Consider the following 19763-nt stretch of genomic DNA (forward strand, 5'->3'; position numbering starts at 1 on the left):
AGATGGTGGAGTTTGCATTGTGGGGTCAATCAGCGTTGTTCTTTATTCAGGATATCGTAACCAATGATGGAGTTTTCACAATAGATGGCGGAGTTTGCATTGTGGGGTCAATCAGCGTTGTTCTTTATTCAGGATATCGTAACTGATGATGGAGTTTTCACAATAGATGGTGGAGTTTGCATTGTGGGGTCAATCAGCGTTGTTCTTTATTCAGGATATCATAACCAATGATGGAGTTTTCACAATAGATGGTGGAGTTTGCATTGTGGGGTCAATCAGCGTCGTTCTTTATTCAGGATATCGTAACCGATGATGGAGTTTTCATAATAGATGGTGGAGTTTGCATTGTGGGGTCAATTAGCGTTGTTATTTATTCAGGATATCGTAACTGATGATGGAGTTTTCACAATAGATGGTGGAGTTTGCATTGTGCGGTCAATCATCGTTGTTCTTTATTCAGGATATCGTAACTGATGATGGAGTTTTCACAATAGATGGTGGAGTTTGCATTGTGCGGTCAATCATCGTTGTTCTTTATTCAGGATATCGTAACTGATGATGGAGTTTTCACAATAGATGGTGGAGTTTGCATTGTGGGGTCAATCAGCATCGTTATTTATTGAGGATATCGTAGCCGATGATGGAGTTTTCACAATAGATGGTGCAGTTTGCATTGTGGGGTCAATCAGCGTTGTTATTTATTCAGGATATCGTAACTGATGATGGAGTTTTCACAATAGATGGTGGAGTTTGCATTGTGGGGTCAATCAGCGTTGTTCTTTATTCAGGATATCGTAACTGATGATGGAGTTTTCACAATAGATGGTGGAGTTTGCATTGTGGGGTCAATCAGCATCGTTATTTATTGAGGATATAGTAGCCGATGATGGAGTTTTCACAATAGATGGTGCAGTTTGCATTGTGGGGTCAATCAGCGTTGTTATTTATTCAGGATATCGTAACTGATGATGGAGTTTTCACAATAGATGGTGGAGTTTGCATTGTGGGGTCAATCAGCGTTGTTCTTTATTCAGGATATCGTAACTGATGATGGAGTTTTCACAATAGATGGTGGAGTTTGCATTGTGGGGTCAATCAGCATCGTTATTTATTGAGGATATCGTAGCCGATGATGGAGTTTTCACAATAGATGGTGCAGTTTGCATTGTGGGGTCAATCAGCGTTGTTATTTATTCAGGATATCGTAACTGATGATGGAGTTTTCACAATAGATGGTGGAGTTTGCTTTGTGCGGTCAATCATCGTTGTTCTTTATTCAGGATATCGTAACTGATGATGGAGTTTTCACAATAGATGGTGGAGCTTGCTTTGTGCGGTCAATCAGCGTCGTTCTTTATTCAGGATATCGTAACCGATGATGGAGTTTTCATAATAGATGGTGGAGTTTGCATTGTGGGGTCAATCAGCGTTGTTATTTATTCAGGATATCGTAACTGATGATGGAGTTTTCACAATAGATGGTGGAGTTTGCTTTGTGCGGTCAATCATCGTTGTTCTTTATTCAGGATATCGTAACTGATGATGGAGTTTTCACAATAGATGGTGGAGTTTGCATTGTGGGGTCAATCAGCGTTGTTCCTTATTCAGGATATCATAACCAATGATGGAGTTTTCACAATAGATGGTGGAGTTTGCATTGTGGGGTCAATCAGCGTTGTTCCTTATTCAGGATATCATAACCAATGATGGAGTTTTCACAATAGATGGTGGAGTTTGCATTGTGGGGTCAATCAGCGTTGTTCCTTATTCAGGATATCATAACCAATGATGGAGTTTTCACAATAGATGGTGGAGTTTGCATTGTGGGGTCAATCAGCGTTGTTCCTTATTCAGGATATCATAACCAATGATGGAGTTTTCACAATAGATGGTGGAGTTTGCATTGTGCGGTCAATCAGCGTTGTTCTTTATTCAGGATATCGTAACCGATGATGGGGTTTTCACAATAGATGGTGGAGTTTGCATTGTGCGGTCAATCAGCGTTGTTCTTTATTCAGGATATCGTAACTGATGATGGAGTTTTCACAATAGATGGTGGAGTTTGCATTGTGGGGTCAATCAGCGTTGTTCCTTATTCAGGATATCATAACCAATGATGGAGTTTTCACAATAGATGGTGGAGTTTGCATTGTGGGGTCAATCAGCGTTGTTCCTTATTCAGGATATCATAACCAATGATGGAGTTTTCACAATAGATGGTGGAGTTTGCATTGTGCGGTCAATCAGCGTTGTTCTTTATTCTCACCACCAGCGCAGGATATCAAAAAGTACATCTCATGTACCCCTGAAGAGAGGTATCATTGTATGCCAACCAAGAATACTAAACACTGTTTGCATACTCAAGGTATTTGCAGAACTATGCAGTTCAAAATGGCGTACCCATAAATTCCACTGTGGAGGGGTGCTATTGGATCAATACGGGCTCATTCTGTTCATTTTTCTCCGAGTGAAATGCCATAGCTATGCTGGACCTAGGAGCACCTGGGAGAAGAGAGGCCTCTGATGACCGTACTTGTTAACGAATTAGTCTTGTTCCATTGGTATTTGGAGGGAGTTGATTCGACACAAAGTCCATACAGATGTTATCTCAGAATGCCTCAAGGGGAAACCATACAATACAACAAGACATATAAAATGGGAATCATAATACAAGTCGGAATCCGAAAACGCTGCGGCCATTTGTTGTACTTAAGGCGTTGCAACTCATTAAGAAGTTTTGCAAGCCGTCGATGGACATGGGTAGCTTGTATATCACTGTGATGTACCAGGTAGACATGGGTAGCTTGTATATCACTGTGATGTACCAGGTAGACATGGGTAGCTTGTATATCACTGTGATGTACCAGGTAGACATGGGTAGCTTGTATATCACTGTGATGTACCAGGTAGACATGTGTAGCTTGTATATCATTGTAATGAATGATGTGGACATGGGTAGCTTGTATGTCACTGTAATGTACCAGGTAGACATGGGTAGCTTGTACATCACTGTGATGTACCAGGTAGACATGGGTAGCTTGTATATCACTGTAATGTACCAGGTAGACATGGGTAGCTTGTACATCACTGTGATGTACCAGGTAGACATGGGTAGCTTGTATATCACTGTGATGTACCAGGTAGACATGGGTAGCTTGTATATCACTGTGATGTACCAGGTTGACATGGGTAGCTTGTATATCATTGTAATGTACCAGGTAGACATGTGTAGCTTGTATATCACTGTGATGTACCAGGTTGACATGGGTAGCTTGTATATCACTGTGATGTACCAGGTAGACATGGGTAGCTTGTACATCACTGTGATGTACCAGGTAGACATGGGTAGCTTGTATATCACTGTGATGTACCAGGTAGACATGGGTAGCTTGTATATCACTGTGATGTACCAGGTTGACATGGGTAGCTTGTATATCATTGTAATGTACCAGGTAGACATGTGTAGCTTGTATATCATTGTAATGTACCAGGTAGACATGTGTAGCTTGTATATCAATATAATGTACCATGTGGACATGGGTAGCTTGTATATCATTGTAATGAATCATGTGGACATGGGTAGCTTGTATATCACTGTGATGAATGATGTGGACATGGGTAGCTTGTATGTCACTGTGATGAATGATGTGGACATGGGTAGCTTGTATATCACTGTGATGTACCAAGTTGACATGGGTAGCTTGTATATCAATATAATGTACCATGTGGACATGGGTAGCTTGTATATCATTGTAATGAATCATGTGGACATGGGTAGCTTGTATATCACTGTGATGAATGATGTGGACATGGGTAGCTTGTATGTCACTGTGATGAATGATGTGGACATGGGTAGCTTGTATATCACTGTGATGTACCAAGTTGACATGGGTAGCTTGTATATCAATATAATGTACCATGTGGACATGGGTAGCTTGTATATCATTGTAATGAATGATGTGGACATGTGTAGCTTGTATATCACTGTAATGAATGATGTGGACATGGGTAGCTTGTATATCACTGTGATGAATGATGTGGACATGGGTAGCTTGTATGTCACTGTAATGAATCATGTGGACATGGGTAGCTTGTATATCATTGTAATGAATGATGTGGATATGCGTCACTTGTATCTCAATATAATGTACCATGTGGACATGGGTAACTTGTATATCAATATAATGTAGCAGGTAGACATGTGTAGCTAGTATAAGATTTGTAATGAATGATGTGGACATGGGTAGCTTGTATATCAATATAATGTACCAGGTAGACATGTGTAGCTAGTATAAGATTTGTAATGAATGATGTGGACATGGGTAGCTTGTATATCAATATAATGTACCAGGTAGACATATGTAGCTAGTATATCATTATCATGAATGATGTGGACATGGGTAGTTTGTATATCACTGTGATGTACCAGGTAGACATGGGTAGCTTGTATATCACTGTGATGTACCAGGTAGACATGGGTAGCTTGTATATCACTGTAATGTACCAGGTAGACATGGGTAGCGTGTATATCACTGTGATGTACCAGGTAGACATGGGTAGCTTGTATATCACTGTGATGTACCATGTGGACATGGGTAGCGTGTATATCACTGTAATGTACCATGTGGACATGGGTCACTTGTATATCAATATAATGTACCATGTGGACATGGGTAACTTGTATATCACTGTAATGTACCATGTGGACATGGGTAACTTGTATATCACTGTAATGTACCATGTGGACATGGGTAACTTGTATATCACTGTAATGAATCATGTAGACATGGGTGGCTTGTATATCACTGTAATGAATCATGTGGACATGGGTAGCTTGTATGTCATGGCAATGAATGATGTGGACATGGGTCACTTGTATATCAATATAATGTACCATGTGGACATGGGTAACTTGTATATCACTGTAATGTACCATGTGGACATGGGTAACTTGTATATCACTGTAATGAATCATGTAGACATGGGTGGCTTGTATATCACTGTAATGAATCATGTGGACATGGGTCACTTGTATATCAATATAATGTACCATGTGGACATGGGTAACTTGTATATCACTGTAATGTACCATGTGGACATGGGTAACTTGTATATCACTGTAATGAATCATGTAGACATGGGTGGCTTGTATATCACTGTAATGAATCATGTGGACATGGGTAACTTGTATATCACTGTGATGTACCATGTGGACATGGGTAGCTTGTATATCACTGTAATTAATCATGTGGACATGGGTAGCTTGTATGTCATGGCAATGAATGATGTGGACATGGATAACTTGTATATCACTGTAATGTACCATGTGGACATGGGTAGCTTGTATATCACTGTAATGAATCATGTGGACATGGGTAGCTTGTATATCATTGTAATGAATGATGTGGACATGGGTACCTTGTATATCACTGTAATGAATGATGTGGACATGGGTAACTTGTATATCACTGTAATGAATCATGTGGACATGGCTAACTTGTATATCACTGTAATGTACCACAGTGTTATGTGGTTGAATATATCCTTGTTAAAGTCAGTGATGTTTTTATTGCTGTCGTGAATCCTCGTCCCCTTTGTAAACAGTGAAGGGTGAGGTGCGAGAGGCATTCGGAGACCATATGCTGAATGAACAAGAGGAAGAGGAGGTGACATCTCAGTGTACGTTTTATATCTATCTGTGTTTGTGCAATACAGGACTTTTGAAATGACTGTACGAATGCTAATGAGGCCTTTCACACATGCACCATGTGTTTTCAGTGACTCACTTCCTCTAGCCGGGGATCTTTTAACCTGCCACTGCTCGCACAAAATTGAAGTGAAATAATCTTTTAAACATAATTTTCCACTGTGGAGGATGAAAGAATGGTAATTTCAATGTGGTTAACCATAATTGTTAGTTCTTGGATGCAAATCGACTCACAGAAATATAAGAAATACAAGAAATATTGTCACGTCCGAATGCCCGTAAACACGGTATGCCTCAGCGCCGGGACCTTTCGTCCCAGGAGATAGCCCAAACGGTTTATTCTGCACTGAGTTCAATTACTTCACTTACGGTTATCGTTCCCCAAGGTACATTCAAATGAGCCAAAATTACTTACAACATTCAATAAGCCAAATGTTTCGGGAACTGAGTGGCGTGCTGATGAGGAGGGGAGCGTCGTTGAAGCTGAAGGGAAAGGTGTATGCTGCATGTGTGAGAAGTGTTATGATTTATGGGAGCGAGACATGGGTAATGAACGTAGAGCAGCAACGAAGGCTGGAAAGGGTGGAAATGCGAATGGTTCGGTGGATGTGCGGAGTATCGTTGAGAGAGAGGAAGACAAATGATGAATTGCGAAAGATGATCGGAATAGAGCCTGTGATTGATGCTGTGAAGAGGAACAGGTTGAGATGGTTTGGTCATGTGTTGAGGAAGGATGAAAGTGACTGGTTGAGGAAGTGATGGAAATGAATGTAGAAGGAAGTAGAGGACGGGGAAGACCGAGGAAGACTTGGCTAAAGATGGTGGAAGAAGAAATGCGGGCAAGGGGGTTAACAAGGAGAGATGCAGAAAATAGGGCAAAATGGAGAAGATTGTCATGGGGACCGCAAGGCTAACCCCCGCTTTAGCAGGGAAAATGGCCTTAAAATGCATGTCTCGCTGTCTCGCTCCCATAAATCATAACACTTCTCACACATGCAGCATACACCTTTCCCTTCAGCTTCAACGATACTCCCCTCATCATCAGCACGCCACTCAATTCCCGAAACTTCTTCCATGCACATCTCACTCGAGCAACCGTTGCCGAGTCTGATCCACCTTCTCCATTCAGCATGTCTCCGAGGTAGCAAAATGTTTTCACACCTTCCAGCTTCACGCCGTCTCCAAGATCCAACTCAACATTTTCTCCATCTGCAGCTCCCTCTGTGCACACCTTACATTTGAATGTAGCGACTCACTGGGACTGCGACTCACTGGGACTGACACAATCTGTCAATTTCCCGACCCGGATCTCAGTCAACGGAACATCTTCTCTTCTGGACTTGGTTATGACTAACTTCCCTGAAAATGTCTGCTGCTCTTCTTCTGCTCCAATCGGATCATCTGATCATGTCCTTGTTAAAGTGGACATCTCTCTGACCATCCTCAGGGAACCTGCTCAGCGTCGACGAGTCTGGCATTTCACTCAGGCCAACTGGCACGGTCTTCAAGCAGCCATCAATCATCTGGACTGGTCTCCCATCTCTACCACCTCTGACATCAACTCATCCTGGGAATTCTTCCAAAGTAAATTGCTCTCTCTCATGCACAGATTTATCCCATCTCGTCTTCAGTTGTCATACCCTTCCTCCCGTCCATGGTACACGGAATCTTGTGGTGAGGCTGTTGCCCAGAAACAACTTGCCTTCGTCTCCTGGAAAGCAAATCCAACGGAAGGAAATCTCATTTCCTTTCACAAAGCCCGAAACAAGTGTGTGTCCACCCTCAGGAGAGCCAGGAAACAATATCTCTCCGTTCTCAAGACCGAACTCTCTTATCTGTCTACCTCTTCCAAATCCTGGTGGCATCTGGTCAAATCCGTTTCTGGTGTTTGTTCCCCCTCCATCCCCTCCCTTACCTCAAACGGCTACACAGCTGACTCCGCACGTGAAAAAGCTGAATGCCTCAACTCTGTGTTTGCCTCTAAATCTTGTGTCCCAAACCCATCCCTCTCTGTACCCACCATACCCAGTCGTACCCTGCTGCTCCTGGACTCCGTGTCCTTTCCTCCTGACGAGGTGGAAAAGTTTCTGTCAACCCTCGACTCTGATTCTGCAACTGGACCCGACGGCATCAGCCCACGGGTCCTAAAATCCTGCTCTGCCGCTCTATCTCACCCTCTCTCTGTTCTCTTCACCCTCTCTTTTGCTCAAGGTCAACTGCCATCTGCTTGGAAATCAGCCAACATCACCGCTTTGCACAAAAAAGGTGCAAAAACAGATCCTAGCAACTACAGACCAATCAGCCTTCTCCCAATTATCAGCAAAGTCATGGAATCCATCATTGCTTCGGATATGAAATCTTTCCTCTTCTCCAATGGCTTGATCTCTGATCATCAATTTGGTTTCAGACCAGGTCACTCTACTCTGGACATGCTGCTTCTGCTGTCTCAACAATGGATGGAGGTCCTCAATGCCAAACAGGGAATTAGAGCTGTCTCCCTCGACATATCACGTGCCTTCGACATGGTCTGGCACCCTGCTCTGCTCACCAAACTCTCCTCCTTTGGTATCCATGGAAATCTCCACGCATGGCTGGCGGACTTCCTCTCTAGTCGTCGTCAACGTGTGGCCCTGAATGGGTTTCTCTCATCTCCTCTTCCTGTTCAGGCTGGAGTTCCCCAAGGCAGTGTTCCGGGCCCCATGCTTTTTCTGGTCTTCATCAATGATCTCTCTGACTCTCTTGAAAATCCTCTCTATCTCTTTGCTGATGACTCCACTCTCTGCCGCTCCATTCCTCTTCCCTCAGATCGGCAGTCTGCAGCCTCCTCACTCTCTGAAGACTTGGACAAAATCACAGACTGGTCAAAGAAGTGGAACATGTCTTTCAATCCTGACAAATCTCACACTCTTACTATGTCTCTCCGAAAAGATCGACTGGACAACCCTCCCATCTACTTTCTCAACAATCCTCTCCAAGAAGTTCTGTCGCTCAAGCTTTTGGGTCTCACTATCTGCCATGATCTTTCTTGGGAAAACCACATTTCCAAGCTGGCCTCCAAAGCCAGTCGCCGACTGGGCATCCTCCGTCGTGCGAAGTCCTTCCTCGGCACACCTGAGCTCCTCACCACATACAAGGCTTTCATCCGCAGCTCAATGGAATACTGTTCTCCCCTATGGGCCGGTGCTCCTGCCTCACACCTAGCTCGGCTTCACGCTGTTGAAACCAAAGCTTTCAGAATTATTGGAATCTCCCGCGATGAAGCTATCTCTGAGGGCCTTTCACTCACTCACCGCAGGCAGGTAGGTGGTCTTTCTGTCTTCTACCGACTCCTCTCCGGCCTTGCACCCCCAGCTCTCTCTGTGCTCTGTCCCCCAAATATTCCTACAGGTCGCACAAGATCTGCCAGCAACCCTCTGATGGTTAAACTGCCGAAATCTCGGCTCTCTGCTCACCTTCACTCTTTCATTCCTCTTTTCTCCCGCCTCTGGAACAAACTCCCTCACTCACTTCAATCCCACCCCTCCCTCCAGGTCTTTAAAACAGCTGTTCACCACCATCTCTTATCTTCCCCCATCCAAAACCTTGATCTTTTCTACCCCCGCTAATTCACCCCAGATCCACCTTGTTTGAAATTCCAACTTCTTTCCTGGAAGTCCTGGCAGTGTCCATATGTTTTATACCTCTCCCACCGCCCCCTTCTCATGCCCCCCCCCCCCCAAAGCCCTCGCCCTCTCTCAGATCTCTCGATGTCTCCATGTCTCTCGGTCCCTGCTCTCAAATGTTGTGTTTGTGTCCTTCCCCCTCTCTCCCCATCTTGTCTACCGCTCCCGATGTTTTATGTTTTATGTTTTATGTGTCGGTTTGTCTTTTTGTGTGATTAATGTTCGCTCTTTCACGAGTCTCGATCTTGTATACAAAAAAGAAAAAAAGAAAAAAAAAAAGAAGCTGCCACACTGGTTAATGACCCTCTCAGACCACTACATTTTTGATGAACCCACTCAGCGCACATTGTACATTGTACACTGAATGGAGTTCACTCCGACACCCTTCCTACACACAGCACATGGCCACTTCCCAGTTCTTTCCACCTCACCACATGCTTTACCACTTGCCATCACCTTCGTCTTTCCGATATTCACCTTGTATGTTGTATTCAATAAGCCAAAATTACTTATTACTTAAGCCTAGGTCACACATAGGCGGATTTGTCGGCGACTACTGGCGACTGAAAAAATCGCCACCACCCGCCGACAATCGTAATGAAACCGTAATGGACGGTCGCCTGTAGTCGTGGTTATCCTCCCCAGGTCGCCTGCAGTCGGCAAGAGTCGCAAAGGGGCCAAATATATATTTTAAATGTTTAAAAACGGCGCGCTCAGTCGCACTCGAAAAAAATCCGCCATGCTGTCGTGATGGAACCGCCATGCTGTCGTCGGTATCCGTAATAAGAGCGTAAAGCGGCCGCAACCCAGTCGCTCATAGTCTTCCGCAATCGCCCCAGCATCGCCCCACCAGCCAGCACGGCAGAGATGCGAATGCCATACGGCCTTCCTGCGGCATCTTCCCGACTACGGGCCGACACTGTTGCGGCTGCGTATCGACTACAGAAGAACTGCCACTTCTCCCCTGTGGCTATGGGAGACTGACGACGACAGCAGTAGGACTAGTGGCGGCCGAGTTACGGCCACTGGCGACAGAGATACGACTGCCTGGCGACTGCATTACGACATACCACGATTCCATGGCAAGACAGGATGGTGTGAGGGTCTCCGTGGAGTGAGGTCCTGTGGTGTCGACAAGGATATGGCTTTATTGTTTGGACTTGGGACTTTTGGGAACTTTATTTTTGGGACTTTGGTCCTTTGGAAACTTTATTTATGGGACTTGGGACCAGTGGAAATAATTTGTTGGACTTTATTTCCATTCTCTCTCCCTGCAGAAAAGTTTGATTATTACATTACAATGATACATCTTTATTAACTTTCTTATTGTACATCAAACATCTTTAAATGCTTCATGTCATACATCATTGAAATGAATAAAGTGAAATGTAAAATAGAGAAATAAAGATTTAAAAAGTTGTGTGAATCGTCTCCAATCGCCGGCGGTCTTATTGCAGTCTTGCGGACGTCGGAGTAAACCGCCACCCGGCCCCAATGCAGTCGCCGCGATCCGCCATCGGTCGTAATCTAGCCGCCAGACTATCGCCACGCTGCCGCCGTGCATCCGCAATGCAGTCGTCGTCGATCTTCGACAGTCGCCATCCCACTCGGGGCGTCGTCGCAATGCAGTCGCAATGTGGCCGCCTGCAGTCGCCATACTGCCGCCTGACCATATTTGACCGCCCGAAATCGCCAGTAGTCGCCGAAAAATCTTGATCGCCGGCAGTCGCCAGTAGTCGCCAAAATATCCGCCTATGTGTGACCTCGGCATTACAATTACTGATGGCACATGCACGGAAAGAAGATGGCAAAAATATATTTTCTTACCTTTTAAGGGGTTTATTTGTAAAAAAAAAAAAAAAAAAAAAAAAAAAACTACAGGGAAGAGAGTAGATGAGACACGATCAGAAAGGGTACGAATCAAGCCAAACAGAAGACGGAGGGAAATGGGAACACGCAAACTTGTATACAATGGTGAGAAATAAAGTACAAATCCTAACCCACTCTAGGCACCACAGAATACACGTTTACAAGATAAGAATGCAGGCGGAACTTCCGTTTGTCCAGCTATGATGCGCAGTGTGGACGTAGGACTCGATGCAGTCCACTTTGAAAACCAGGTGCGAGATGATGAAAGCCAGTGATGGTCATTCCAGAGATTAAGCAAAACTGTCATGAGGAGCGCCAGCGACGATCAGCCAATCCACCAGGCCTCATGGTCCTATTTGTCCTTTTCACATGAGGCCTCTTGGTTTGTGCCCCGTCTGCTCTCCAGGTCCTTCTTCCTCACCCTATAAGTGCTTCTTTGCATTGCATGCATTTGGAGTTTTCCTATCTCTCCTCTATATATGAATTACATACGTTGCCTCCTCAGCGTCACATGGAACAAACTACTTACTCTGACGTGGCAATCCAACCTATTCGAAACACACAGACCGTACACTACACTTACCACATTCTAGCCAAACTATTTGAAACACACCGACCGTACACAACACTTACCACATTCTAGCGATGGACTCCTCCCTCCCCCCACCCTTCCACGTAACAATATCTGTGGATGAGAGGTGTCTAGTTCATGCCATTTCCTGTTAATAGAAGGGAGTGGTGGTGGTGGTGGTGGTGGTGGTGGTGGTGGTGGATATAACTAACACAGACACAGACACAGACACAGACACACGTACTTCTCTCTTTAGCAATAGATGTAAAATCTCATATAATTTCTCTTCTGGCTCTCGGACCAAACAAACAATATACAGTCACGTGAAAAAGTAAGTACACCCCCCATGTAAAGTTTTGACTTTTTCAACATATTTCAACATACAGCTATTTGATCTTCATTTCAACAATATTGATAGATAAAGGTGATATAATACAACAAATATCATGAAACATTTACATTTTGTAGTCCATTGTATAATTTAAATAAACATGAATGCAAATTTCGCATGTGGAAAAAGTAAGTACACCCCTACATTTATCACTACTTCAAATACCTAAAATTAGAATCAGGTGCACCAGCTCAGGTGCAAATGATTAGAACATCGTTAGAGAGGATCTTGGAGGAACCTGTCTTATTCAAACCTCAGACATTTAGTTTGGTTTGCTCTTTGTTGTTGAAGTGTGCGGTGTCACAATGCCGAGATCAAAAGAGCTCTCTGAGGCCTTCAGAAAGAAGGTTATAGATGCCTACGAGTCTGGGAAGGGATTTAAAAAGATCTCCAAACCATTTGAAATCAATCATTCGACTGTCCGGAAGATCATCTACAAGTGGAGAAGATTCCAAACAACTGCCAACTTGTTCAGGCCAGGCCGCCCCAGCAAGTTCAGCCCGAGAGCAGACCGCAAGATGCTGAAAGAAGTCTCTAAGAACCCCAGAATGTCATCACGGGACCTGCAGGTAGCTCTTGCCACTGTTGATGTCAAAGTGCACGAGTCTACCATTAGAAAGAGGCTGCCCAAATTTGATCTACATGGGAGGTGTGCCAGGAGGAAACCTTTGCTGTCCAGAAAGAACATCAGGGCAAGACTAAAGTTTGCAATGAACACCTGGGCAAAGACCAGCACTTCTGGAACAATGTGCTCTGGACAGATGTATCAAAGGTAGAGCTATTTGGCCACAGTACCAGAAGACATGTTTGGCAAAAACCAAAGACAGCATTTGACCACAAGAACCTGATGCCAACTGTAAAGCATGATGGTGGACATATTATGGTTTGGGGCAGCTTTACTGCATCAGGGCCTGGGCAGCTCACCATCATAGAATCCACTATGAATTCTTCATTGTACCGGAGGGTGCTTGAGGATAATGTGAGGCGATCTGTCGGAAAGTTGAAGCTCAACCGAAGGTGGACCTTGCAACATGACAATGACCCTAAACATACCAGTAAATCCACCAAGGAATGGTGGAAAATAAAGAAATGGAGGGTTCTGGAATGGCCAAGGCAAAGCCCGGATCTAAATCCCATCGAGATGTTGTGGGGGGATTTGAAACTTCCCACCCCTCCTCCCCCCAAGCCCTCTCCCTCCCACACATCTCCCGATGTCCCTTTTCTCAAATGTTGTGTTTGTGTGCTTCCCCTTCTCTCCCCATCTTGTCTACCGCTCCCTCTTTTTATATATTTTGTTTGTCTGTTTGATTTGTTTGTGTGATAAATGTTAGCTCTTTCACGAGCCTCGATTCTGTATACCAAAAAAAACAAAAACAAAAAAAACAGCCAAAGATTAAAAGAACAGACAATTATTAAATAGAAAAGACAAAGATTAAAAAGAAAAGAAAGATTAAAAAGAATGGACAAAGATTAAAAAGAAAATTAAATTTTAGCTCTTTCACGAGCCTCGATTCAGTATACAAAATAAATAATAAAATATTAAAAAGAACAGACAAAGATTAAAAGAACAGACAATTATTAAATAGAAAAGACAAAGATCAAAAAGAACAGCCAAAGATTAAAAAGGTACAGAAAAGTTTAAAAAGAAAAGACAAAGATTAAAAAGAAAAGACAAAGATTAAAAAGAACAGACAAGGATTAAAAAGAAAAGACAATGATTAAAAGAAAAGACATGGATTAAAAAGAAAAGACAAAGATTAAAAAGAACAGCCAAAGATGAAAAAGAAAAGTAAATATCAAAAAGAACAGCCAAAGATTAAAAAGAAAGAAAAGATTAAAAAGAATAGTCAAATATTAAAAAGAAAAGACAGATTAAAAAGAACAGAGAAAGATTTAAAAGGTAAAGAAAAGGTTTAAAAAGAATAGTCAAAGATTAAAAAGAAAATACAATAATTAAAAAGAAAAGACAAAGATTAAGAAGAAGAGACAAAGATTAAAAATAACAGACAATTATTAAATAGAAAAGACAAAGATTAAAAAGAAAAGAAAGATTAAAAAGAATAGACAAAGATTAAAAAGAAAAGACAAAGATTAAAAAGAACAGACAAAGATTGTAAAGAAAAGGTACGACAGTTTCCACTCGCACCATCCGTCGCCAACTCAATTGAAAGGGGTTCTATGGTAGGAGACCCATGCTGAGAGAGAGACATAAGAAAGCCCGACTGGAGTTTTCCAAAACACACCTGAACAAGCGATAATCCTTCTGGAAGAATGTCCTTGGACAGACAAGAACAAATTTAAGCTTTTGGGTAAAGCACATCATCTCTATGTTTACAGAAAACAAAATGAAGCCGTCACAGAAAAGAACATCTTCCCTACAGTCAAACATGGAGGAGGTTCAGTGATGTTTTGGGGTTGCTGTGCTGCTTCTGCCACTGGGTGCCTTGAATGTGTGCATGGCATCATGAAATCAGGAGATTACCAAGGCATTTTTGAACGCAATGTTCAACCCAGTGTCAGAAAGCTGGGTCTCCGTCAAAGGTCATGGGTCTTACAGCAGCACAATGACCTCAAACACACCTCAAAACTCACCCAGGAATGGTTCAAGACAAAACACTGGACTGTTCTGAAGAAGCCAGCAATGAGAGTCCAGATCTAAATCCCATTGAACACCTGTGGGGAGATCTGAAAACAGTAGTTGGGAGAAGGCACCCTTCAAATCTGGGAGAACTGGAGCAGTTTGCACAAGAAGAGTGGGCTAAACTGCCAGTGGAGAGGTGGAGGAAGCTCATTCATGGCTATAGGAAGCACTTGACTGCAGTTATTTTGTCCAAAGGCTGTGTGTGCTACCAAATATGAAGTCTAGGGTGTCAATAATTATGTCAATGCCATTTCTATTTATTTTCTGATTTAAAAGGATATATTAAGTTCTGAATCAAAAACAAAAGTTCTGTAATATTAACAGTGAAATAAAGAATTGTGGAGACCAAATACTTATTTTTAGATTTTCAACGTATTTTTAGAGAAAATTGTGAGTTATTTGAAACTAGAGCAATGCAACTGTGTCGCCAATATGCCTCTGCATCGTCCCACAATGGGTAGCTGCCATCATTCACTGTCCTAAAAATAAACAAGTTTGATTAAAATCCCTTCAGCTGTTTTCAAGTGTCACATTTTCACCAGCCATGACAGGTTTCACATCGATCGGTGAAGCGGTTTCAGAGAAGGGATTTTTTTAAAGATCGGCTTTCAAGATAATATGGCTGCCATACCACGTGACATATGACCTTAAAAAATGTACACGATGCATATGTATGGGTAGGGGATCACGTTTGTGAAGTTTTGTGTTGATTGGATAAGGTTTGTTTTTCTATCAAGACGGCTGCCAAACTACGTGACCTACGACATCATCATTTTCAAACTATATGAAACAGTGGTGTTAGATGATATTTGTAAAATTTCGCATCAATAGGGTAAGCGGTTTCAGAGATATAATATTTTAATATTTTCCTTCCATCCAATATGGCTGCCACACCATGTGACCAATGATGTTTTCGTGATCATCTTTCAATCGCCATGCGTAGTCAATGACACACATAAAGTTTGGAGTCAATGGATTTGGTGGTTTGGGAGAGGATGTTTTTTTAAAGGTTTTAGGTTAAATCCAATAGGGCTGCCAAACCATGTGACCTATGATGTCATAAATTTAATATTTCAATACAAATGGATCATAGATCATGTGCATGCAATTTCAGATTTTTAGGATGAGGAATTCGATTGCAACATTTGTGGCTGGCATAGCACTTCACCTGTCATTATTATCATGCTTTTGTTCCCCATTGGGAGTACTTGACAATGTGCCAAGTTTCTAATTTTTCCATTCAGCGGTTTCCGAGGAATACAATTTTAATTATTTGCATTTAATCTAAGATGGCTGCCATACCACGTGACCTATGACGTCACAATTATCATACAAACATTTTGCATGGGTGTCACTCCTATCCTGAAACTTTCATCTCAATTGGACATTTGGACATGTGGTTGCTGAGAAAAACGAGGTTTAGCCCGTACGGATGGACGTACAGACAACCCGAAAACATAATGCCTCCGGCCACCTTCGGGGGCGGAGGCATAAAAAGAGCGAGGGTGCCAATATTTTTGGCTACAACTGTATATTGAGAGAGCGGTTGAAGAGTAGAACCCATCTCAGCACCAATCAGGTCGACTGTGTGTTTCTGTTTCCTACCAAGTAACAATTTGTGGCAGGCTGGTGCTCCAGTACTCAGTACGTTATTTTGAAAGTCCCATATTAACATTTGATAATCACATATGTGCTGTCTACCTCTCACCACACATGCACACTCGTTTTTTCATGAACATAATTGCTAAATAGACTGAACATGATTGAAAGAAAAGCTTGTCGTTGGGAAAGTCCTCAATCACCAAAATTAAAAGAACTGCGAACAGAGCATAGAAAATCATTCACTGCTCGAAAAGCAAACCAACACAAGTCGAGAGTTCTTCATCAGATAATAACATAGAACATGAGATCCGATCTTCAATGTCCTCCTGGAGCGATGCAGGCCTGCGACAGACCACGCCATCCAGGCAAGCAACGCCATCGTTTCCTCGAATGACTTATTGGTTTCCATATTGTCAGCGTTGAGAGTATCAAAGATCAACTTCATCTCTTTTATCAATCAAATCACACATCAACATTTCTTCCTTGCCTCATATGGACTATACATACGAGGTATACATCTCATCTCTTGCATAATTTTATAACAAAAATTGAATTACATTTACATTTTCCATATTAGCGAAATCTGGTTGTTAATCGGATGTAGATTGTGAGATTCACATCGTACCTTGTTCATGTCTCCCTTCGCCCCACTTCCGCTCCCCCACGAACCCACAGTTACAAAGGGTGGATCTGCAGGCCTCGTAGTGGGCATTGTCGTGCTGCTGATTATGTTAGCTGCTGGTACCGGCGGGGGACTTGTAGTTTACCAAAAACGTCTTCTCTGCTTCAGAAAGACTGGTATGTTTGGGCGCAGGTTGATGGGAAAGGGCAAAGGTAGCTGTGGTGTAATGTGGAGCATGGTAGTCTGCAAGCAATAACATTCTGGGAAGCATTTTCACTTCCATGAGATAGCTTTTTGCAACAGCAAACTGGTAGGTTTTTGTGCAAGAAGAGTAAAAGAAAATGAAAAAGGGTCAAATGAATGAAAGGTGGTGACTACTACTAGGTGTTTAATCTGGGATGATGATTCCTCGAAGTGCACATACCCGGTGCTGTATATAAAGGGGATGATCATACTTGCTTCACTGGAATCGTACAAGTCTGAGCTTTGGACTATGCTGCTTCCAAGAGGGTGAAAAGAGATGCGGGAGTACCGGCCTGTGGAGAGGAGCCGTGCACCAGGACATTACACGAGCGCCTCGTACATTAGAGTACTCCAAGGCCCTTGGGATGGGTTTCAAGATGCGATTGGCGCAAAGGAAAAATATTAATTTAGTTGAATAACAGGCATTCTTATGTGAATGCAAATGTCTCCCCTAATGCGTACTCCTAATCAAGAAGCACAAATAAGAACTAGATATCAGTGATCACAAAGCTATTGCCAAGGGTAAGCCGGGGGAGTCTTTTAAGAAAATGTCTCCTTGATGGAGAACGACGAGGGAGACTTTAGTGTAAATTAAGAAAATGTATCCCCATGTACAATCTATCCGAATCCCACAAAACTGTGTATTCTCTTGACAAAATGCTCCCCCACCTCAAATCCTCCTACTTCCTCAACTAGCAGCTATAATTGGGTCATGACCTTAAAATTAGGTCGAGGTCAAAACATTATGTCAACTCCGCATACTTTTTATTCTCATTATTGATGCAAAATGTCATTGCAAAAGTCCCAGCCGGATCCAAAGATAATAAGCTGAGAAAAATAAAAACGTAAATGTAAATGGTGGTTTAGTAATCATAGGGGTGCAATAATTTGACCTTTAACCTGGAGGGAGGGGTATGATGTAAATTAAGTGTAAATGCACTTTGCTCTAAGCTATATAGAGGGAAATTTCGGTCTGATTGGATAGACCTCACTAGTCAAATTTTGGTGAAAATGGTAAAATAGCTATAATTGGGTCATGACCTAAACTTATGTCATGGTAAAAAAAACGACTATGTTAATTCCGCATACTTTTTATTCCCATTATTGATGCAAAATTTCATTCCGATAGTCCCTGCCATCTCTGTGATACAGCTTGGAAATTGGGAGTGCAGGCAGAAAAACAAACAAACACAAAACCTCAATGGTGGTTTAGTAGAAACTCTGGGGTCTGGTTTAGAAAACAAAAAATTGGTGGCACTAATTGCAGAAACAAACCTTACATTGTTTACAACAATAATCCACCCCCTATTCTAAAGGGGGAGGGTTAATAACAAGATACTAAGTCTGCGCTTTAGTATCCCAACATTCTCATGCTTACCATGTGACAGGTTTTTTCCCGTTATTTTTCTTTATGGACAGGTGTGAGGAGTAAGGCTTATGGAAGAACAAAACCCTTTAATTGACACATGTAAAATTAAAACTGTTCTCGTGAAAACTTATAAGTGAGAAGTGAGAAAATGCATCAAAACTAATATTAAATGTTGGTCAATGCAAACAGTGTTGCTGAGTGGCCACAAAAACTATTACCAGATTCAAACCATTATCAAATTTAAACCATTTCCGAATTTAAACCTTTACCGGATTTAAACCATTACAGGATTGAAGTCATTCCCGGATTTAAACCATTACTGGATTCAAACTATTACCGGATTCAAACCATTACAGGATTTAAATCATTAGCGGATTTATTTTTATTTATTTTTTTGTATACTGAATCGAGGCTCGTGAAAGAGCTAACATTTATTTCACAAACAAATCAACCAGACAAACAAAATATACAAAAAGAGGGAGCGGAAGACAAGATGGGGAGAGAAGGGGAAGCACACAACCACAACATTTGAGAGCAGGGAGAAGTGTGGGAGGGAGAGGGCTTGGGGGCAGGAGGCGTGGGAAGGGGAGGGGGGAGGTATAAAACACAAAGGGACCGAAATTAGCAGGGGTAGAAAAGATCAAGGTTTTGGATGGGGGAGGATAAGAGATGGTGGTGAACAGCTGTTTTAAAGACCTGGAGGGTGGAGTGGGATTGAAGAGAGTGAGGGAGTTTGTTCCAGAGGCGGGAGAAAAGAGGAATGAAGGAGTGAAGGTGAGCAGAAAGTCTTGATTTTGGCAGTTGATCATTAACGCAATTAAACCATTACAGGATTTAAATCATTAACATATTTAAATCATTAACGGAATAAAACCATTAACGGATTTAAACCATTACAGGATTTAAATCATTAACAGATTTAAATAATGAATGGATTTAAAGCATTAGCAGATTTAAACCATGACCGGATTTAAACCATTGCCAGATTTAAACCATGACCGGATTTAAACCATTGCTCGATTCAAACCATTACCGGATTTTAACGTATACCGGATTCAAACCATTACCGGATTTAAACCATTACAG

At 42.3% G+C, this 19763-nt stretch overlaps 1 protein-coding gene across 2 annotated transcripts in view; it reads left to right on the top strand.

Annotated features, from left to right (window-relative positions):
* The window catches only part of LOC137420709 (uncharacterized), a 65854-nt gene that overhangs the window by 42495 nt on the left and 3596 nt on the right, over nt 1-19763 (top strand). For both annotated transcript variants that reach the window (XM_068106009.2, XM_068106000.2), the window contains 2 exons: nt 5605-5679; nt 17119-17241. In XM_068106009.2, the coding sequence (XP_067962110.2) occupies nt 5605-5679; nt 17119-17241 (198 nt within the window). The remainder of the gene's footprint in view (nt 1-5604; nt 5680-17118; nt 17242-19763) is intronic.

This window comes from Myxine glutinosa, chromosome 1 (assembly GCF_964187855.1).
Source record: "Myxine glutinosa chromosome 1, kmMyxGlut1.1, whole genome shotgun sequence".
NCBI lineage: Eukaryota > Metazoa > Chordata > Myxini > Myxiniformes > Myxinidae > Myxine > Myxine glutinosa.